This window comes from Misgurnus anguillicaudatus, chromosome 1 (assembly GCF_027580225.2).
Source record: "Misgurnus anguillicaudatus chromosome 1, ASM2758022v2, whole genome shotgun sequence".
Classification (NCBI taxonomy): Eukaryota; Metazoa; Chordata; class Actinopteri; order Cypriniformes; family Cobitidae; genus Misgurnus; species Misgurnus anguillicaudatus.
The window spans coordinates 18,871,519-18,895,831 of NC_073337.2; the positions used below are offsets into that span (position 1 = coordinate 18,871,519).

At 38.2% G+C, this 24,313-nt stretch overlaps 1 protein-coding gene and 1 long non-coding RNA gene across 2 annotated transcripts in view; both read right to left on the reverse strand.

The window, feature by feature from the left end:
* Positions 1–14,714, reverse strand: part of LOC129432103 (sialic acid-binding Ig-like lectin 5) — a 62,928-nt gene extending 48,214 nt beyond the window's left edge. Inside the window, exons 1-4 of the mRNA XM_073874982.1 lie at positions 14,459–14,714; positions 13,918–14,256; positions 6,671–6,937; positions 6,284–6,574 (exon numbers count right to left, since the gene is read on the reverse strand). Coding sequence (XP_073731083.1) covers positions 6,284–6,574; positions 6,671–6,937; positions 13,918–14,256; positions 14,459–14,714 — 1,153 coding nt within the window. The remainder of the gene's footprint in view (positions 1–6,283; positions 6,575–6,670; positions 6,938–13,917; positions 14,257–14,458) is intronic.
* On the reverse strand, positions 2,794–4,656 carry LOC141363923 (uncharacterized). Its single transcript, XR_012369588.1, has 3 exons — positions 4,566–4,656; positions 3,249–3,315; positions 2,794–3,093 (listed from the first exon to the last, which is right to left on the reverse strand). It is a non-coding gene; the product is annotated as an uncharacterized lncRNA (long non-coding RNA).
* Positions 14,715–24,313: the final 9,599 nt, after the last annotated feature.

The window sequence follows — 24,313 nt, forward strand, 5'->3', positions numbered from 1 at the left end:
TTTCCTCAGCTCGCTATGCGGTGTTTTGGTCGACAATGCACGGGGGCGGCTTACGACAGCTGGCCCGCACAGAAGGGCAACGGCGACGATTTCCCCAGGGGGCGCCGGGGGCCAAAACCCTCTCGGCGAATTCGCTGGTCAGCAGGGGGGCGAACCGTCACACCGTCTCACCGGGCCGAGCGCTGCCCTGTCCTCAATGCCCGTAGGCCGATCGAATACCAGAAAGGGGCGCCCCTTTGTAGAGACCACGGGGCGGCGGAACTCCTTCACCCCTCACTCTGCCACAGATAGAACACACAGGTAAAGTAGCAATATACAGGTTCGTGTTTGTACTCACACACACACACTGCCAGCTTCCAGGTCTTCACCGCCGCACTCTGAAACTGTCAACACACAGACGGGGCAACTTCCAAGGCCCACACCGTCACTGTTCACTTAAATCGCACACAGCATACAATAGTTAATGTTACACACAGCCGTCAGCCTCTCCGTCTCTTCCTCAGTGGAGGGGATGATGCGGGGTACGTCTGACAAGACACACAGCACTTGCACAGCAACCCACAGCAAATACACAGCACCACTTCAACGTGAAAAGGTTTTCAAATGACATGGACTCACCCACCACACTACAGGTGCACACACGAGACGCCCAGCGTCCTCCACTTCGCTAAGGGCAGATGGGGGCGATGACACTACGGCCGGGACTTTTAGGTCTGCAGCTATGGCGAATGTAATCCACTTACTCCTGCGGCTCACCTACCACGCTCGATCGGGGGTAGGGCCGCTTTCCTCTCCCTGGAGGCGTTCAATAATACACAGGTTAGTAGTATGTTTTCGGATCAAATCCAGAGCCAATACTCACGGCGATCTTCTTGGTAAACAGTTTACAACGGCTTTGTTTCCTTACTCCTTGGTTACTCCAAGCGTGTCACATTTACCGTTGTTTTCTTCTACCCACAGGGTTTCTTCTTACGGTAACATCCGCTGAGAACTACGAGAGGGAAAGAGAGAAGTGCAACCAACTGCCAACGTGTAACGGATGAGCACAGCTCCGTACTTCAACTCACAACTCACGCAACCAAACTGTGATTTACACTGCTCTAAAATACTCCTCTGTGTGCTGTAATCCTCCAATCAACCGGCGTTTCTCTTAAACGCCCACAGCTGCGCTCTATTTCGCTGATTACAGCCCTCGCGATGCTACAGGATGTCCGGTGTTTCCTCTTCCCGGTCTGGGCGGAAACATCCGGGGGGAACCAAAGTTTCCCGACTTTCGGTTCCGCCCAAAAGATCGTCACCTTGTGACAGTAACATCAAGGTATATTTTACAGTATTTAACACACATTTGTAACAATTTCATCAGGCTTCAGAAACATTTAAAAAGAACACAAAGAATGGCCTCTCAGCTACCGTAGTTGCAACTCTTACGTCTTCACAACAGGGCGTTCAACGCATCACCGTTTCTGTTTAATAAACGTTGTGCAACGTTTTGTCGGGGCTGAACGCAGCCCTGGTTTACTGGTATAATATCACTGCGAAGTATTGTATGTGTTTCCTGCTGCATTACAGTTGCATGATTTTTGTCCTGTTCCCGTGCCGGTTTTGTGTTCCTGTTCTTGTTTTTGGATATTCTGGATTTTGACCTACTCCTGTTATTTTGGATTACGCTATTGGATTACCCTATTTGGATTTGTTTCTTTGCCCTTTTGTGGATTTTTAATAAACCTTCTTGGATTCTCATGTCTCTCGCTTTATGTAAAGCAGCTCACGTTACAACATCTGAGGTATTAATTTTGTTAAATTCTTTTGATAAAATTTTACTTTTCACATTACTTTTTGCATAGAATTGCCCATACAGCTTACCACCATAACACAGATGGTAAAATAGACGGCCACATGCTGAATCAAAGTTTATCACAAGTGGCCTTGTGAAATGAAAATAATTGTATAGACATTAATGAAACACCAAGTGTAACATAAAAGCTAATGTATGTATATGGGTTAAATACAACAGGAAGGCCTATACCTGAAGACAGACATTATTTCAATTAATCTAAATAATAAATGATCTACAAAATAACTGATTTATATATATTATTATTTTTTAAATAATCCAATAATGGAAATCCAAAAAAAATATTTTTTATTACATGCATGCAAGTTATCTGCATTATTAATATAGAATAATATGACACAATAATTAATTTGATCAGTTTAGTTGTAATGTTCATTTTGAAAACATTTATTATACATTTTCCCTATGAAGGTGGTGACTGTTTACTTTAGTGCATCAAGGAAGCAAACGACTCGTCACTAAATGCATAAAGCTGCCCTCTACTGGTCAAACGTTGTTATTAAAGGTACAGTATGAGGAATTAAACTTCTTAACTTTTATATGCATATTATAAACACACACAATCATAAAGCACACAAAACAACAATAAAAAACAATAAAATAACTCAAAAATAGATTAAAGAATAAAATTAAACTATGACAAATATTATACACATACAAAAATATATGTAAAGCAAATTTATTAATTTTAAATTTATGATTAATACTGTATTATAAGTTAATGACACAACAATCCTTCACAATTGATTGTTTTGTTTAACATTGTACACAATTGCTGCACTCAAGGACCAAACATAAAGAAAATATGACACTGCTTTATATTTTAAAGTCTCTGTAGGAATATCTTTTAAAATCTTGACTGTTAAAAAATAAAAAAAAATGTCATAGCATAAAATGTCAATTTTTTTGAAAATTAGCTAGTTTTTAATTCTTTGTGTGCGGTTAACTTGAGCATAAAGATCAGAAACTTCATCTGACTGCAAATCTGTTTTCCTTGACTGATCTTGCTCAGTGTTGCTGTTGCTCAGAGGTTCAACGTTTCCCACAGAGCTCTTTTCTTCTTCTTGTCCTGAATAATGTCGGACATCAGCATAGACAGCAGTAAGTGAGGAGACGCCCCTGATCTCTTCTGACTCTATTAGGGTGTTTGTGAAGTCAATGAAGGAATAATGAAGGGATTGTGGGTAATTCAGTGAAGTTTCTTTAGATTTATTGGCATAAACAGGTTCTTCATTCTCCTTTGAAACAACATAATGGATGAACATCAGTGTAGAATCAATGATATATAACAGAGGCAGACACTATTCTGCCATTAATGTAGTAGAACGTGTGTTAGTTTGTTTCCGAGCAATTATGTCTTTGAAGATGAAAAGTGTTTTTTGTTGAAACTCACCCTGTCTGACAGATTAAGTCCAGAGATGTCTTCCTGTCTTGTCTTTAAGGATCTTCTGTTTTCTTTTCTAAAAAAAAAGATTTTTTTGTCCCCATTATAAATAATATTCTCTATTCTACACACAAGGTACAAAAATTGTCCTAATATTTACTAAAAGGTCCTAATATGTAGCATTTTGTTACAGACACTGTATGTATATTTCAGGTACTAGTACAGGTATGCACTGTACAAGTGTTGTTTGTTATATGTGACAAAATCATAAGGGTTTTTTCAATGATCTCAACACAAAGTGCCAGATTTACCAAAAAGGACAAATTAGCGTCAGAGCGTAATTCCAAAAGCACCTACGGGAGTGGTAATATCTGCGGGTTATTTACTAAAAATGTGCAAAATAAATAACACAGGCCCAACAGCTGATTTCAATACTGACCAATGCAATTTACTAACACACCGCAAATTAGTTTAGGCTTGCAAATATGAGGTGCAGGTGATCTGTGCTTGAGTTCAGCACCAGGGACATTGCAGCGGAAAATTTTGGGGTGTGTAATCTCAGCTATAGCCATAGGACACTATAAAAATAACTCAATAACCAGAAAATAAGGTTTACAAGAAGTTTTGAAACGTCTGGTATTGTGTGACTTCTCCTAGTTACTCCTTTATATTTTCTCCAGCAAATAAAAAACATGGCTTGGCAAACAATATTTTTAATAATATGTTTCCCTGGAATTCCAAATAAATTGTTATATGTAAAAAATTTGATGCCTCTTCTTTTAGCAACAATTGCTGCTATTTTAAGCTTAAAATTATTTAAGACATGTTGTTTTGGTGTTAAATAATGGGCAAATACCAGTAATATCACAAGCGAACGTTATTAAATTGCATTGCATGAATCATTTAAATAATCTCCTCCCAAAAATTTTGCATCTGAAAGGAAAACACCTAGAAACGTATATGCAATAAGGTTATAAAATACCTAGACCACACCTTTTCAGCATTAATGCGTCTTTAGTAAATCCCGAATTATTTAACAACAAAATGATGGTTTGCACTGATGCAAGCTGTTAGTAAATCAGGCACACAGTCTGATCACTAAATGTAAGTGCATAATTTATGTTCTACAAACTGTGTGATGCTCCAGATCAAACAATATTGTTCAAATATTGATCATCAGAGATGGTGATAGAGAGGCAAAAGTTATTGCTCCTTTTAACACTGCTACTTTTTATCACTATGTAGTGTGAACCCAAATAGACGCTGAGCAGTGTTCATTTAATACTTAGGATTTTGCTGTGAAATTGTTATGTCACATGCACTCACCGTTTACAGAGATAGGTGATGACACACAAGATTATTATTATTGACGCTCCAATAGCAGCTCCGATTAGCACAGAGAAAAGACTGAAACCTGCTGAATAAAATAAAAACAATTATTATCTTAATCTTTTTACCGCACAAAACAAATATTAAAGTAAATAAATATGCATCAGCGCAACGTTATGACTTCTTTGTGAAAGAAAGTGTCACATATGTTTATGTTGCTAAGGGTGCTGCCAAATATTTTGACATAACAGGACTAAGCACTCCTACTACTATTAAAGGGGACATATCACGGAAATCTGACTTTTTTCATGTTTAAGTGCTATAATTTGGTCCCCAGTGCTTCTATCAACCTAGACAATGTGAAACAGAACAATACCCAGTAACTTTTGGTAAACCATTCTCTGAAACCATGTGAAAAAATAAGTTATTGAAATTTGGCTCCCCAAATTCAGTTCAGAGATCAGCTTATTTGCATTTAAAAGAACAAATTATCTATATTGTTTTTTGAGCTAAAACTTCACATACATACTCTGGGGACACCAAAGATTTATTTGACATCTTAAAAAAGTCTTGTGAAATGTCCCCTTTAAAGGACAAGTTCAGTATTTTACACTTAAAGCACTGTTTTCAGGTTGTTTATGATGAAATAGAACGGTTTGGACTGAAATTTGGACATATGATGCTGGCCCGAGAATTTTCGGGTGTTGTATCACCACTGCACACACACACAATGGCTGCATAGGTGCACTGAAACAATCCTTCCTAAAATGCATTAAACTTTCATTTACAAAGACGTGAAACTCACGGAGTGGTCAGGGGTGTTCACTGATATGCTCACACAAAAATCGCTGCAAAAGATGCTTTCCAACAGGTTTTATCCTAGGTTTTGCCAACTCCATTGACTTGTATTAGATGTGCTGTGAGGTACGGTATTACTCCGCGCCGGGAATGTTGTTTGTATTCTTGCAATTGGCAAAGGCGGATTATTGCCACCAACCTGGCTGGAGTGTCTATTATTCAAGCTCTCAATGGATGAATGTACGGGTGTGAGGCGTTTGGAAAAATAGGTCCACAAGTTTACAACAAATGCTAAAACACCTGTTGGAAAGCATCTTTTGCAGCGATTTTTGTGTGAGCATATCAGTGAACACCCCTGACCACTCGGTGAGTTGTAAATTAAAGTTTAATGCATTTTAGGAAGGATTGTTCCAGTGCACCTATGCAGCCATTGTAGACGTGGTGGGGTGATACAACAGAAACCGAAAATTCTCGGGCCAGCATCATATGTCCAAATGTCAGTCAAAACCGTTCTATTTCATCATAAACAATCTGAAAACAGGGCTTTAAGTGTAAAATGCAGAACTTTAAATGGAGAAAAATTATTTTCGCACATGATTTTAGAGATATCTGTATTTCCCCATTCAAATAGATAGGCCTTAGATAAAAGCAAACATTCTTAGCACTTCTGTGGTTATTACTGCAAAACATAGTTTTGTGCTGTAAGCAAAAATAGGTCTGATGTCCTCACACTTTAAAGAGAGAAGTTTGTGGTAGGGTTTATATTTTATTATTTGTGTGCCTTTAAAACTTTATTTCTCTAAACTAGAAAAAAATTGGAAAAGATGGACTACATTATGAAAGATTACGAAATATTTTAAAATATATAAATAATTAGAGAAGTTTAATATTTCTACATGTTTATACAGAGGACTTACTTGTCTCATGAGAACAGTAAAACTGTTCAATCTGTTGACTGGCATTGCCGTGAGTGTTGATGGTGACACACTGCAGAGTGTCTGTGTGTGTAAGTGACTGATGGAGAGAAATGAAGCTCCTCAAGTCAGTGCTGTTCAATCGCTCCTCACTGATGGATGTGTTTGTAAAGTTACTGACAGGACGTCCAGATAGAAACCACTCCACTTTAGGAGATGGATTCCCATGAGCCTCACACAAACACACAGTTACATCACTTCTGTTACAGCTGAAGAGAGAGATTTTGGGTGCATCTGAGAGAAAGTGAAGAAGAAATATCAATAATAAAAGAATTTACTTGTTTACATGTTTTTGTGCTCTTGCTGGTAAAATAGACAGTTAATACTCACACTGAATGTCCAGCAACACTGATGTGTTTTGGACACCATGTTGGTTTTTGGCTTTACAGTAGTAGCGTCCTGTGTGTGTATGATCAGTCGCATTGAAGGTGAGATTATATCCAGTCTGCAGCTCCTCCAGCTGTCCTCCATTCTCTCTGTACCAGGTGTAGTTGAACACTGCTGGATTTCCATCACTGCTGCAGATCAAAGTCACTGAAGTGCCCTCCAGTACAGAGTTAGATGGAAACACAGACACTGATGTGTTTTCAGGAGCATCTGAAGGAAAATAATTTGAAGTATGCTCAGCACGTTAAAACGTTAAAATCAGTTCACTAATATTTTGTCTGTGGAAGACAAACAAGAATTTAAAGAAATGTTTTTTTAAAGAATCATTGTCTAACCAAATAATTTATATTTTGCCATGCAACAAAAGTTTAAAAGTCACCCTGTGGTTAATAATTCTATACACTCTTAGAATGGATGAGTTAAAAACAACACAATCAGTGTTATTATTGGAACAACACATTTTCAGTGGCGGCGCCAGGGAGGAGCTAGGTGGTGCTGTAGCTCCGGCTATAATATCCATAGCACCCGCCCAGCACCCCCAAGAAATGTCTGTAATTTTTTATATTTATATTTTAATGTCATGTTTGAATAGTGTTTTCATATTGTTAAAAAAGGGAGTTAAATAATAATTTAAAAATATATGAAGAGTTTGGTTTCAAAACAAATTTCGGTAAAAACGTGTTTTCTATACCAAGAAAGTGACAAGATGAAAACCACTATTTTCTGTTACAAACTTTCACATAGCATCTTTAGGATATAAAAACATAAAAAATTCAAATCCATAACTTGATTTTCAGAGATTTATTATAAAAACGAATTATTTTTTCCACAAAATTCAATAAATCCATGACGTTTTTTTTCTCAAAATGCTATAAATCTATTCAATAAATGTATAAATGTGCATTCATCTTTGCTTCATCTTGTCTCAAATGTCGGACATCAGCATAGACAGTAGTAAGTGAGGAGACGCCCCTGATCTCTTCTGACTCTATTTGGGTGTTTGTAAAGTCAATGGAGGAATAATAAAGGTATAATTCTGTGTAATTCAGTGAAGTTTCTTCAGCAGGTGACAATACAGATGTATTGGCATAAACAGGTTCTTCATTCTCCTGTAAAACATAATGGATGAACAACAATAACTGAGACAGAAACTATTTTGCCTTTATTGTTAGAAAAAGTTTTCTTTAATAAGTTGTAAGTTTATTTTCCAGCACAGATGTTTTTAATGATAAAAAGTGTTTTTGTTAAAACTCACCCTGTCAGTCAGATTAAGTCCACTGATGTCTTCTTGTCTTGTCTTTGAGGATCTGCTTTTTTCTCTTCTAAAAAAGTTTTTATGTCCCCATTATTAAAAATAATATTATCTATCCCACACAAAAGGTACAAATGTTTTTACTAGAATGGTGCCTTTTATAAAGGTCCTAATACTGTATGTAACATTTTGGTACAGATATATATTTTAGGTACCAGCATGTACCTCTAGGTACCAATGTGAACCTTTAAGGTATAACAACATGCGCCTTTTAGGTGAAAAAATTGCATCATTATAAGCAGACAAGCAAAGTTACTGAACAACAAGGTGTGACATATTTCTACTCAACAATTAAACCTTTAAGCTCAAATTACACTTAAAATACCTCTGTTTCAGCTTCTGGAACAGGTTGTCAAGCTAATTTAGAAGTTGTTTTTAAAAAATTAGCTTCAATAAAAGGTCTGTTTGGATGGGGGAGTAATGGCATTACTTCTAACTGCCCATCACCGGTCATGAACCGAACTGACAACTCTAGAACCCCATTCACACAGACCTTTGGTCCCAGAAAATTCCCGTAAAATTGCCAGACAAGCATCTGTGTAAAAAAAAACTAGTTCCGTTAATCTTCTGGGATCGTTGCCGGAAAGAGGACCTAGTCAGATACACGGATAACCCTCTGTGTGAACAAGAAGCCAAAAGAATGCCGTAATGGGCGTGTCGTAGTGAGGACGCACGCATCATCACAACAAAAGTTATGGTTCAGCTCCTTAAAACGAGAGATAACATGCATATAAACATTCACCACGAGAAATATTGCAAACTAGATTGACGCAGTAATCAGGAAATGATAAATGAGACGCATAAACAATGACGCACGTGCTGTAGTGTGGACGGCGCGTGTCATGGCAACATGAAGTTGGTTAAACTCTTTAAAATTAGGGATTTACAACATTCACCACGAGAAATGTTGCAAACTAGACTGACGCAGTAATCAGGAAATGATAAATGAGACGCATAAACAATGACGCACGTGCTGTAGTGTGGACGGCGCGTGTCATGGCAACATGAAGTTGGTTCAACTCTTTAAAATGAGGGATTTACAACATTCACGATGAGAAATGTCAGCAAACTGGACTGAAGCAGATATCAGGTAAGTTAGCTCGTTACTTACTGCGTTGAAACGGAGATCATTCAGCAGCATAAAAGAATATCGCATCACGTGCTCATTTGAGCTATAATAAACGAAAATACCCGCGCATCATCCCAACAAGATATATCGCTCAGCTCCTCAAAATGGGGGTTTTAAATGCATATAAACAATCACGATGAGAAATGTCTGAAAACTGTATTAAAGCAGAGATCAGGGAGCTCGTCAAATATCCACTTAAAAGCTGAGATCATTCACCAGCATTAGAATGGTGCGTCATATGCACCTTTATAATCTTATCATAAACAAAAATGCACGCGAGTGGTTCTTGGAGGGAGAAATAGTATATAATATGCAAACTTCAGACGCTGCGTAGAAGAGAGGGCGGGACTTTCAATAGGTCACGTGTCTTTCCGGGACCATCACATGCCGGGTAAACTTGGCAGTGTGAATGAAAAAAAAATCTAACTATTCCGGAAAAATCCAAGATGCCTATCCCGTGTATTTTACGGAATTTCTGTGTGAAAAGGGCTTAGGGGTATAAGCCCGCCACTCATACCACTAGGCTACAACTGCTAGTTGTTAGAGTTTACTTAGAAAAAAAGTCACAAGTTATAGTTTTATGTTTCAAACAGAGATGGTGATTTACAGATTGCAACGCTGCTTCAGTGTTAATTTTTAACAATCGGTAGTGTGAACCCATATAGATGCTGAACAGTGTTCATTTAACACTTGGGATTTTGCTGTGATATTGTTAAGTCACATATGTCATGTACTCACCGTTTGCAGAGATGGATGATGACAAACAAGATTATCATTATTGAAACTCCAATAACAGCTGCGATTAGCACAGAGAACACATGCGTGTTTGCACTATCAGGCTTCAAGCGGCCGTGCCAGTGCCTGCCGAGGCCTGTGGCGTTTGCATTGTCACTTCCGGGGCATGATCGTGCTTCACTGGTGCTTTGTTGGGGCTTAAGGCCCGGCTTTTCTGGCCCGCCGAATTCCTTGGGCCAGAGCGGGCTTCCTGGGGCTAGGGGAGTGGTAAAGGTCAAAGGCGGAGTTTATCTTAGTCTCTGGCAAGATGCGCATCCATCTGTCTGCAGATTTATAACTTTAAAAATAATCGGGATCACCAGTAATTTACTGTTTAACGGAAGATGCCTGCTATGTGTGTACTTTGGACTGTAGAAAATTATCTGCATGTGTAAAAAACAAAGACGCATTACAACACCGAACTCGCCATGCTAAGGATCCGGGGCACACCGCTACCACTTCGGGAGAAGTTTATAAAGTTTCGGGCACCGAACAAAGTGTTTAAAGTGCAACAGTGCTGAGAAATTAAAGATGTGTGTTGGATCATCATTTCATCGTCCATGTATTAAAGAAGCGATCACTCGAGTCACGATGGTATCTACAGTCGGTGAGTTAACATGCTACATAACGTTTGCATACAAAACACTTAAAATACAATAAAATAACGATTGCATAAGTGTCTTACATGGGTGTTTATTGTCTTATATTGTCATCTCTGTTGAATTTTTTAGTCAGCCCTTAGAAAAAGTAACCATGGTTTTATTATATTAGTCATAGCCATGCTTTCTGGTATTTTGGAGATTAAATTAACTCTTATATGAATGTAGCAAACTTTATATGTCGGTATACTGTGTATTTAAAACCCTTTATACAAAACATCACATGTGCTGCTTTATTCTTTTGTGTCCGTTTTACAGAAAAAATGCCAACGTAAAGCTTTCAGTTTGTCATCCATGAGTTTTTATTTTGTATATGAGAGATGACACAGCAACAGATGCAAGAGCAGGAGATGAAACGAAGAAGATGATGATGAGACGACAGGAGCCATGGATGTTGAAATCCGTCCGGAGGAGATGTCTTTAAATACACCTGTTTGTGCACTGATATAAACTTCATATGTAAATAAAGTACCACGCTATTATTACTACGGCTGCTTGTCAGTTTATTGAAAATGATTGCTTAATAAGGATCACATCTGAAACACAGAAATGGTAAGATGCAACAAAATGGTAAATATAACCATCATTAACTTAACCACTGTAACATAGCTTTTTAAATATATTCAGAGTGGATTCTTAACGAGTAAATTTTCTAATGATTTCTCAAACGTTTTGATTTTTGAGATGCAAGTTAAGTGATTTTCAGTCCTATTCAGCTATTCGAGGCAGTTCTTTATAGAAAAAAGTATTTATTGATTGACACATTATTGAAATAGCTAGACAGTTACCTTGTGTTTCATGTGATGCTCAACTATTAACGTTTTCATGATTAAAGATATCACACCTCTTATAATGTGTAAGTATGTTTACATCGCCATAGAACTATAATTACAAACTTAAAGGGATACTTCACCGATTTAGCATTCAGCTTTGTATCTGTAGAAACCCGGCAGTATTACTGAATGACCATGTTTCCCTCCATCATTTCCCCCTGAGAGGAGAGATATCTGCATTTTGGTTCTGCAAAAAAGTCCTCCGATGATGCAAAAATCGTCATATTACATCATCGGAGGACTTTTTTGCAGAACCAAAATGCAGATATCTCTCCTCTCAGGGGGAAATGAGGGAGGGAAACATGGTCATTCAGTAATACTGCCGGGTTTCTACAGATACAAAGCTGAATGCTAAATCGGTGAAGTATCCCTTTAACGTTACATATTTAGACACACGTGCATACCTGTATTTTAAAATAAGATTATTTTACATAAATGTAAAACTAGAACTCGTTATGTTCTTTAAAATATTGTGTATATAGTATAATGGCACATTAGGTAGATGAACGCTTTATTTGTAATTATCATTCTTCATAAAGTTTACTATTGCTTATTGATCTGATATTGTCTCGTCGTGAGATCGCTCATGTGCAGCCAACATAAACTTCAAGAGTAACACAGCGGATGGAGCAAACATCTATCTTCTCATCTTGGCTTCCACCGTGCAAACAGCCGCCTCAGTTATGTTCTTTATGTTTGTTGTATGATGATGCGATCTCACTCCCGTCTCCTGTCAGATTGAAGTGACTTCCTCACGGTAAAACAGGCGGAGTTGTGTGACGTTACATCCAGGTAGGCGTATTAAGGGCGGGGTTTTCTGAAGCGCTGCGGCGCTATTGGCTTGACAATGCAAATGCGTCGTGATTTTGGCTACACAGCTGGAGGTCTGAGGCTATTGGCTCCGTGAGGCCCGTTTGAAGCCCTGGCTCGCACAGACCCGATAGTGCAAAAGCGGCTACTGATACCTGCTGAGTAACATAAAAACAATTATTACCTTAATGTTTTTTTGCCACACAACACAAATATTAAAGCAAATAAATATCAGTGCAACATTTATAAAGAGAAAATCACTAAGGGGCCAGTCACACCAAAAGCGCTTTAAACGCTTGCAAACGCAAGGCGCGACGCACTGCCTTTTTTAAAAAAAGAGCAGTGCAACGCGGCTTTTCATATTGCTAAGCAACCACCGAGTCAGCTGTCTTGTCAATCAAATATTGAAGTGTGAACGCTCTTTTGCTGTTAACTGTCATATTAGCAGAAACTTTGTAAAGAGAACGCTTGCTCTGACCTTGTTTGAGGGTGAGGTGCACAAACACGCAGGAGAGAGTGAGCGAGTGGAGTCCGGTCCTTCAAAGCAACTGTAAACTTCCCTTACCACAACGTAAGGCCCGCCTCTCCCCTCATTCGATTGGACAATGGAAAAACGCGAATGACGTCGGACGCTTATCCGTTCTCAGCGCTCCTTCAAAAAGGCGTGCGCGGCAAAAAAACGCAAGGCGCTCGGCACGCATAAACAGCGCGCAAACGCGCCCTGCTCGTAGAATATCATTCAAAAAAGGCGCCTGCAACTGCCATAAACGCTTTTGGTGTGACTGGCCCCTAAAAGAAGGTGACTGAAAAAAAATGCTGCCAAAAATTGTTACTTCTGCTTCGTGTGAAGAGATAGAGATTTGTTGGCATTGCATAGGTTTATAAGTAAAAAATAGGTCTGATGTCCTTAAATGCTTTAAAGAGAAGTTTTTGGTACACAAAAAGTTTCCCATACCATTTCTGTGGTTAGTATCACATAGTTTTGTGCTGTAAGCAAAGTAAGTCTGATAAAAAAGAGAAGTTTGTGGTACACAAAAATTGTTTAAAGTGAGGAGCAAGAAGTGTTTATATTTTAAGCTCATTCATGTGCCTCTGATCTTTTGTTTCTCTAAACTACAAAATAAATTTAGATGGACTTGATTACTAAAGAATTTTAAAAAATCATTCGAAATGTGTAATATTTCTACATGTTTATACAGATGACTTACTTGTCTCCTGAGGACTGGAAACCATTTGAATCTTTTCACTGGCAGTGCCTTGAGTGTTGATGGTGACACACTGCAGAGTGTCTGTGTGTGTAAGTGACTGATGGAGAGAAATGAAGCTCCTCAAGTTTGTGCTGCTCAATCGCTCCTCAATGATAAATGTGTTTGTAGAGTTACTGACAGGACGTCCAGATAGAAACCATTTCACTTTAGGAGAGGGATTCCCATGAGCCTCACACAAACACACAGTTACATCAGTTCTGTTACAACTAAAGAGAGAGATTTTGGGTGCATCTGAGAGAAAGTGAAGAAAAAAAAACAATAATAAACAAATTTAGACGTATGATGCTGCTTTGTGCTTTTGTGTTTTTGTGCTTTTGCTGGGAAAATAGACAGTTAATACTCACACTGAATGAGAGCATTACTATGTACTACTCTTATATACAATTTAAATTTATTTTTTCTTACACTGAACACGTAATGTGATGTTGCTCTGTGCTGTTGTGTTTCTCTGCTGTAGCTGGTAGGTTATAGTGCAGATGAAAGTGACTCCATGTTGAAGGTGAGTAGCAGTGAAGTTCAGATCAGAGATGATCTCAGTTTGTTTCTGTTGATCCAGCTGTAGTCTGCTGTTCTCATTGAGGTGGAGTCTGTCAGTGGAGCTCCATGTGAGAGTTGGTGGAGAAGAGGAGCAGAGAGTCTTAGCAGAGCAGCGCAGACACATAGAGCTCCTCTCTAACACCTCCTCATGAACCTCAACCTTCATCTGATCCTTAAACATCTGCACTGTGGGTTTTGAGAGAGTGTCTGAAATATACACAAATATTTTCATTTATATAACGGAAGGTTATAAAGAATCACAGATGATTATGTTTTTAGATTTTTATTTGTTGTTATTTAAGATAAGCATTCTGCATTATTTCCATACATAGGCAAAACTTTTTTTTTATTGCACTGTACATGTTTGCAGTTTGTAATTAACAAAATAATTTTCAGTCATGTCACTTACCGATCACATCTATTGAAACAGATTTTTGTGTATAGGTCCATTTCAGTCCACCATTACCCTCAATCCTGAAGTAAAGTCTGCCTTTGTGATTTGAAGTAACACGATTAAAAATGGTAGTACAGTTCTTGTCTTTTAATTTTCCAGTTATTTTCCCTTTAAAAGAGAAATTGGAGTTGCTGGAGTTAAACACAATATTGTTTTGGTCTTTCTCATCTTTAATCCACACTCCTGCAGCCCTGTCAGTGAGATCTGTCATATTCGCTTTTAATAGTAAATGTGCAGTTTATGGTTACACAGGATCCACTCAGAGCTTCAATCTTCTCTGGCAGACTGATGGGCCAATCTTCACACCAAACACCTAAAATACAAACATGATGAGAATACAATTACATGTTATTTACATTCAATTGTCACCAGTTTTATAGTTACAATACATTTTTATGTAAACACACCAAACAATACATTTACAGTAGCGCTTGAATTTATACTTTCAGTCATGCTATCACATTAGACACATGTCAGACTTTTGTTGGTAAAATAACATTTTTGATAAAGGAGAATTAAGAACAACAAACCTTGTAACAAAAAAATGAAAAGAATGAGTTTATCCATCTCTTCATTAAAATAATATCAGTCCTTTGGAGAAAAACACACCTGTAAGTATGTAATAAATGAACAAATGAAAATCATAAACCCCACAATGTAACTCATTACTTTGAATTTATAATGAACAAATGTAATACAAATGTCATAACAACATTGCAAGCATCCAGCAGGTCAACAAGTTAAAGTTAAACAGCCCTAAAAAGGTTTTTGACTATCTTACCAGAAATGCGAAAATGGGTGTAACCAGTGTAATATTTGTGCTGAAAACAGATTGTTAAAATGTCACATTCATGGATCCTGTAGAACTGCTGATGATGTGTGATGTGAACAGAATCACGAGTACAATATACTTGGCCTGTGTGGCCTATATCAGATGTACTAATCAACCAATACTTCCTGTATCATCATGAACACACATTCTGTTTAAAAGTAAAAAGGTAAGACATTAACTATCTACAGTATTAAGAACACCTCAATTGGCCAAGAAAATACATACTGAAGCAATGCAAAGTTACCAGTCTGTCCCAAGACTTTACAAAAAGACATCACAGTAACTGGAATACAAAAAGTATTAAAATACTACAAGAGATAATGATTCCGACAAACACATATGTCAGTCCTTTAAAAAATATATATACGGTATATACACAGCCATGATTTTTTTTCACACCAGTCCCCATTCAGTTGGTTTATATTGTGTGCAATTGGTCAAACAATAATTAAAAAGTGTAAACAATCTTTAGTTGTTGTCTCTCTATGAAACTTTATTGTAGTTGCATTCAGCGTGGGTGGCCTGCATTGTGAAATGTGGTTTTGTGTTGAAAGTTTTGCAAAAAAGAAGTCCATGAGTTTTGCAATAGAGTCTAACTACCTAAACTTGTTTAAGGTTTTGCCAAAAGAGTGATTGATTTGACAAATGGATTTAGGCCACTGGGAATTTGATTTAGAGCATTTAATGTTTTAGAAATTCAGAAAAACTGTAATGTCTAAGTAAACAAATAAGCCAGTGTTTTTTACATGCAAGCACTTGGTGTCTGTAAGTAAGTGTAGCATTTAAAATGTCAGTATTTGTCCATTGAAACACAAAATTGAATGATGTAGATGATGTAGAGAACTTTGTTTAGCATTTTGCAAAAAGGTTGTTTTATAATTTAATAAACTTTTTTATCATCCTCTACTTGTCAAGCTTAAGTTTGTATAGTTTGTTTTTCTGGGGTAGCAGCAGAGTTACACGTGTGTGTTTCTTTAAAGCTGGATTTCGTTGAAATGGGGCGGTCCTTTGGGTGCAAAGCCCTATTGTTTTTGCTCAGTTTTTTCTTCTTCTTCTTCTCCAAAATGAATCGCATTTTTAAGGGCCTAAATATGCTCGAAAACTCATGAAATTTTGCATAGGCGTCAGAAGTGGCGAAAATTTACATGTGGTGGGCGCGTAGAAATGACTCTATAGCGCCACCTGCAAAATTTCAAGAGAACAACTCTCCCGCTACGAAAAACGTACAGATACGAAATTAGATAGGGTCATCTATCACCTCAAGACCTACAAAAAGTCCCTTGGAACCAAGCTCTAAACCCCACAGGAAGTCGGCCAATTTGAATTTTCTCTGTGATTTATGTGCAAATTTTGCCATTTCCATGCTTCGTACTTTAACGAACTCCTCCTAGAGATTTTAGCGGATCATCATCGTATTTGGTCAGTATCATCTAAAGGCCTTTGCGATGTTAAATTGCGGAGCTTTTGACTTTTCGTTGGAGGGTGTGTCTGTGGCGGCCTGACAAATTTCACAATTTTCGCATGAAACAGGAAGTTGGTATAACTCAGGCGTACAATGTCCAATCTGACACACAGTTCACATGTTTGATAAGTGTCCTGTGCTGAACACATTTCCCTGCCAATATTCAGCTTCAGTCATAGCGCCACCTAGCGGTAGCAGGAAATACCATGTTTACGCTGTGATTTACTGCTCTTAGAGATTTAATCAAATCATCATCATATATGATCAGACTGATGTTAAGCCCTTTGCGGTGATAAATTAAAGGGGCGTGTCCGTGGTGGCCTGGCAAAGTTTGATGTTTCACCATGTGAAAGCTGTTGTAACTCAAGCATGCAATGTCTGACCTGTCACAGATATCATACGTTTGACAAGGGTCCTGGCCTCAACACATCAACGTTACAACAATCAATTACAATCATAGCGCCACCTGCTGCACAAAGGAGGTGTGGCACTTCAAAGTTCCTTTGAATATCCACCTATATTTACCCACTGAAATTTCAATCCCCCTGGTTCATTGCTTTACTGAGGCCATAGAGTGGCGGTGCACATGGGTGCGAGGGCCCTTCCATCACTGCTTGCAGTTTTAATTTTGTATTTGTATTTAGTCATGGTGGCAGGGTTTTGGCAGTCCCAGACTTTATGTGGAGGCTCATGTCTTGCTTATTGTGTCATGTGCCTCCGGTGTCTTGTCTCTTGTCCCCGCCCCCTCGTTCTCCTGCTTATTAGTAATCATTGGTTTTCTCCCATCACCTGTTCCGGCTCGTTATCTTGTTTGTTTTTTTCTATATAATGTTATTGTGTCCTTAGTTTTGTGCAAGTTCATTTGTATTGTTCTCGCGTTCATATCGTGTTCAAGTCTAGTTATCTAGTCAAAGTTTAGTGTTATCTGTTTTTCATGTTGTGTACCCCCTTGTGGGTGTTTGTTTCATGTTGTAAAATGTATTTTCTGTTCTCTCCGACACCGTCTGCGACTGGGTTAACCCGTCACCAGTTCCTCACAGAATAAACCTGCCAGAACTGAACCCAGCAACGGTGTCGGGGTCAGCTGCTACATCTCCTGCTTGGGTTTTACTGCCCATTGCAGTACGCCCAGTTCCGGACTGGCTCAGGGGCAAAGTACGTTCAGCACTCTTCGCTGAGCTCTGGAGAGCCATCATCAAGCCGGATCCGGTCTGCAGAGAGGTTTCTGCCGTGATTGGCCGGTATCTCTGGTTGGCCGCCGTCTGGTTTGAGCCTGTTTACAGGATGCCCGGTCCCGAGTCCGTCACCTCCCCTTCTGCTCCTCTGCTCACTGCCTCACGGTGCATTCACACGGGGCATCAGCGTTAACGTTTCCCATTCACTTTTAATGGGTGACGTCATGCGTTGCCGAACTGAATTGTGGATCCGTCGGCGCCGCGTCAGTGCCGTTGCTCGCGGCAGAAGTTGAAAATTTCTCAACTTTTCAGGCGGCGACGCGTGCGTCAGCCAATCAGATCGCCTTATGCAAATTACCTAGACAGAGCCAGCCAATTACGTTTATGGAAGAACGGAGCATGTGTAGCTGCTGTTGGCCACGCTTCAGACAAGCCTTCCATTAAGCGTTAACGCTTACGCCCCGTGTGAATGCGCCGTTACAGCCCACGCGGGTCGACGGCTCTTTACATGGGAAACAAAAAAAATTGCAAGCATCTCCCGCCTTCAGCTAGAATATATGGTAGGTGTCAAGGGCACTGCATTAAAGTGGTTTGCCTCCTACCTTGAGATGAGGACTTTCTCTGTAAATTTTGGAAATTGTTCATCATCATCTGCACCTGTTTTGTTTGGTGTGCCCCAGGGATCTATTTTGGGACCATTATTGTTTTCCCTTAAATGCTGCCTTTGGCCCACATTTTCTAGAAGTACAACATTTCATATCACTGTTATGCAGATGATTCTCAGCTTTACCTTCCAGTAAGACTTGACACCACTGCGTCATTTGATGTGTTATTGGAATGTGTAGATGATATTTAAAGGTGGATGACAAATAATTTTCTGCAGCTAAATGAGGAAAAAACAGATGTTTTAATTCTTGGTTGTCCGGCAGATTCTGTTCCTGCTCTGAAAGCCCAGTTAGGTCCTCTCTCAACAAATGTATGCACCCAAGTCAAAAACCTTGGAGTAATTTTTGACTTTTCACTATTCTTTGACAGACAAATTAGTGCAGTTATTAAAGGAAGCTTTTTCCATTTAAGATCTATTGCAAAGCTGAAGAATCTTCTCTCAAGAAAAGATTTAGAAGTTGCAATTCATGCATTTGTGACATCAAGATTAGACTATTGCAACTCTCTTTATTGTGGTCTTCCGCAATCTTCACTATCTCGATTACAAACTGTTCAAAATGCAGCTGCAAGACTTTTGACTGGGTCTAGAAAGAGGGATCATGTTTCTCCAGTTTTGGCATCTCTTCACTGGCTTCCTATCAAGTTTCAAGTTGATTTTAAAATTCTTATGTTTGTTTATAAGGCGTTGTCTGGCTCTGCACCTAGGTATATTAGTGATCTAATTGTACCTTATTGTCCTGGTAGGGCACTTAGATCTTCAAACCTGTAACTCTTTGTATTATGGTATCAGTCAGTCATCTTTAATGCGCCTTCAGATGGTACAGAATGCAGCCGCAAGAGTGTTGTCAGGTAGACGTAAATTCGATCACATTTCTCCAATCTTAATCTCTTTAAATTGGCTACCAATTATTTCACGAATTAGTTATAAAATCCTTATTTTTGTTTATAAAGCCCTTCACAACCAAGCACCATCTTACCTTTCTGAGCTAATTAGTGTTCATAGGCCAAACAAACATCTGAGGTCTGCTGATCTTGGTCTTCTTTCAGTCCAGAGAACCAGATTCAGTCGCAGAGGCGATCGAGCTTTTGCGATCTCTGGCCCTACTTTGTGGAATAAGCTCCCTCTGTCTATTAGAGCTGCACCCTCCTTACCAGTTTTTAAATGCAGACTCAAAAAACATCTAATGGTGTAAGATTTGTAATGTTGTATCATGTAACTGTCTTATGTCTTGTTATTTTATTACTTGTTATTCTTATTTTATTTTATTTTAGTGATTGTGTTATACTTATTGCTGTTTTCTTTTAATAATGTACAGCACTTTGTCCTAACCGTTGTGTGAAAGTGCTTTATAAATAAAGAAAGAAAAAGAAAAGAAGAAGAGAAAACCATTTGCTTTTAAATGTGCCACGAAGTCGTTACAAATTAAAGGGTGATCTGGCCTTTTCTGTGGCTGGGCCCATGCTTTGGAATGCTCTCCCTTATCATGTGAGGTCTGCTCCATCATTGGACAGTTTTAAATCTAATCTGAAGACATATTTTTATTCCTTAGCTTTTGGACATTTGTAGTTGTTTCCCTTATGTACAGCACTTTGGATCAATTTCTATTGTGTTAAATGTGCTTTATAAATAAAGGTTGTTGTTGTTGTTGTTGTTGTTGTTCAGCTGAACTCTATCAGAAGAGTGCAGAACGGCATCTGTGCCAGGACCGGTCGTTTCTCTGAACAGAGATCTGTTTAGGTTTCACAACTTATTTCAGTTGCTTAAAGAGTTATGAAAACAGCATTGAACCCTCTGGGGTCCGACCATTTTGGGACACTGTCAGAGGGTCTAACATGCTCTTACATTTGGTCTTTTTTCAGTTGCTTTAAAACATAATAATGGCAAATGTCTCATAACACTGCGTTCAGCACAAACTGGGCTAAAATATTATATGAGCTACATGTATGTACATGTTTGTATTTTTGAGAGAAAAATGTTTATGCGTGGTTTTTGAAAAAAGCAAAATTTTTAAATCACTTGTATAATTCCACAAAATATACCCCAATAAGTCGTGTTTAAATGCTGTTTTCATAACTCTTACGCAACTGAAATAAGTTGTTGTGAAACTTAAAACAAACCTCAGTTCAGAGAAATGACCGGTCCTGGCCCAGACCCCCAAATTTGTATACATTTGTAAGAGTTTTGTCTTGTGTTCTGTTTGTTTTGTTGTCAGGTCTTTTATTTTGATATCCTGTTCTGTTTTCAGTCTTTTATTTTGAAATCTGGTCATGTCACATTTCCCTTTGTACTTCCTGTTTGTTCAGTATAAATCTGGAGCACGTTCAATCTCACACCAGTGTGCAACGTTTTGCTACGGTTTCCAGGTTGAACGACATGTTTCCTGGAAACGGTGTGCAACGGAATGCAACAGCTTTTAGATTTGTTTTTTTCTTGTTTGGTGGGTGTGTCAGAAATGTCGGCCCAATCAGCGGCAAGATGTATAAAACCACGCGGTAGTTAAGAGACAGCTCGCTCAATGGGTTCAAGTTGGAATGTTGTCTTTCATTCTGGACGGCCAGGTCAGTGACTGTAACATCAAGGGTATTTTACAGTATTTAACACACATTTGTAACGATTTCATCAGGCTTCAGAAACATTTAAAAAGAACACAAAGAATGGCCTCTCAGCTACCGTAGTTGCAGCTCTTGCGTCATCACAACAGGGAGTTCAATGCATCACCGTTGCTGTTTAATAAACGTTGTGCAACGTTTTGTCGCTGGTATCATATCGCTGCGAAGTATTGTATGTGTTTCCTGCTGCATTACAGTTGCATGATTTTTGTCCTGTTCCTGTGCCTGTTTTGTATTCCTGTTCCTGTTCTTGTTTTTGGATATTCTGGATTTTGACCTACTCCTGTTATTTTGGATTACGCTATTGGATTACCCTATTTGGATTTGTTTGTTTGCCCTTTTGTGGATTTTAATAAACCTTCTTGGATTCTCATCTCTCTCGCTTTATGTAAAGCAGCTCACGTTACAACATCTGAGGTATTAATTTTGTTAAAAACTTTTGATAAAATTTTACTTTTCACATTACTTTTTGCATAGAATTGCCCATACAGCTTACCACCATAACACAGATGGTAAAATAGACGGCCACATGCTGAATCAAAGTTTATCAGAAGTGGCCTTGTGAAATGAAAATAATGGTATAGACATTAATTAAACACCAAGGGCCCTATTTTAACGATCTGAAACGCAAGTCCGAAGCGCAAAGCGCAAGTGACTTTGTGGGCGGATCTTGGGCGCTGTTGCTATTTTCCCGGCGGGAGAAATAAGTCTTGCGCCGGGCGCAAATCAATAAGGGGTTGGTCTGAAGTAGGTTCATTATTCATAGGTGTGGTTTGGGCGTAACGTCAAATAAACCAATCAGAACGCTATCCAACATTCCCTTTAAATGCAAGGGCGCAAGTTCCATGGCAGGTTGCTATTATTATGACGGATTTGACAGGCGCACGCCAGGAGCTGTTCACAGCCGAGGAGACCGACGTTCTTGTAAGAGCAGTCTAAGACAGAGAAGTTGTTTTGTATGGGGATAGGAGAAACCCGCCCAAAACAGCGTCGGTTAAACAGGCGTGAGAGGGAATAGCCGCGATTGTCTCATCAGCTGCGCCAAGCACTACAATGATGTCAGGAGACGGGGGGATCCCAAGCTTGCCAGCATAAATCGGGCACGCCGGGCACACAGGAGGACATCGCTGCGTCCACCCTCACCGCTGAAAGGGTTTGGGGTCTTTGAATTCGGACACAAGAAAGCAAGGTCCAATCCCAAAGTACACTTACAAATCAAGTTCACATACATGAAGGTTTCTTATGAAAACATTTAAATTATTATTTAGATAAAATAAACGTAATACAGCCACACAACAAACTTATGAAAATATTTTAATTGTTATTTGCATGATAATTGTTTAACGCTGCCACACAAAATAAATAAAAACTATCACCACAATGCTCACCACAATGATTTCCCTTATCTCATGTATTAATATTTTTTATTGTAACAATTTATGATTTAATGATTGCCCTTATCTTATATTTTTTATTGTAACAATTTATGATTTGCAAAAATAACTGTTGCATCTGTGTAGATTAGATAAGCAATGCGTGTTGTGCACGCTATACATTATGGTCAAGCATGAGCCCTTAAAATAGCATAATGAACCACGCGCAACGCGCCACTGACTTTAGACTAGTTTTTTTTGGTTAGTAGCGCAATTGTTTTTTGAAACTGCAAAATAGCATAAGAGATGGCTTGCGCCGGAGCACGCCTCCTTTTTTGCGCTGAACCGCCCAGGGAGCGCAAGTTCATTCTCTAGTTTGCCGACGTGCGTCTGTGGAGGGAAAAACCCGCTGTGCGCCAGTGCAAAATACGAAATGATACATGCGTCACTGACAAAGTCAATTGCGCTGGGTGCAAGATAGAGCCCCAAGTGTGACATAAAAGCTAATGTATGTATATGGGTTAAATACAACAGGAAGGCCTATACCTAAAGACAGACATTATTTCAATTAATCTAAATAATAAATGATCTACAATATAACTGATTTATATATATATATTTATTTTAAATAATACAATAATGCAAATCCAAAAAAAAAAAAAAAAAAATGTATTACATGCATGCGAGTTATCTGCATTATTAATATAGAATAATATGACACAATAATTAATTTGATCAGTTTACTTGTAATGTTCATTTTGAAAACATTTATTATACATTTTACCTATGACGGTGGGTGACTGTTTACTTTAGTGCATCAAGGAAGCAAACGACTAAATGCATAAAGCTGAGGGCTGTTTCATAAAACTAGATTACAGAATAAGCCAGGCTTATTTTGTTAAGTCTGGCTTATTGCCGGTGGATTTCGTTTCATAAAACAAACTTGAACTAGCTCAACCCCGGTTACTATGGAAACTTATGCTTGCAAACTAGCCTGGTCCGGAGCAGGCTAACTGTCAGGCTAAGCCTCAGTTGTTGCTTAACTAGACTTCCACTAACACTGAAATGTAAATGCAATGATATTACAGCTGACTCTTTGACATTTTATTTGACTTTATTAACCACTATTAATCTAACAATTAAAGAAAATCAACTTATATATTAAATTTGATAAATGTTACAATAATAATTAATAAAATATAGACATGTGTTTCATAATATGGTATATAGGCCTATCAAATGTTGAATATAAATGATAATCTTAACTACCTCAATATAAGGATAAAAGTTTATTAACAAATTTAAGATGTATCTAAATTCTTATAATTGCAACGTATTGATGATATATATATATATATATATATATATATATATATATATATATATATATATATATATATATATCATCAATACGTTTATATATATATATAAATAATTCAGATTGTCTGTCACACAAAGAGGAAATTTTATTTAAATAAACAACACACAAAAGTCAAGTACAGTCATTTAATTTTTTTATGCTTGGTGTGCATAAAAATGCACATTATTTTAAAGATCTACAGTATTTGTATCTTTTTGTAGTTGTTACATTTTTCTTGAAATTAAAAAAAAATTATGGTGTCTGCATGGCTGAAGGAATACAATATAATTATGTGATGGTATGCTCTTGGCATTTTGTTGTAATGAGTTAAA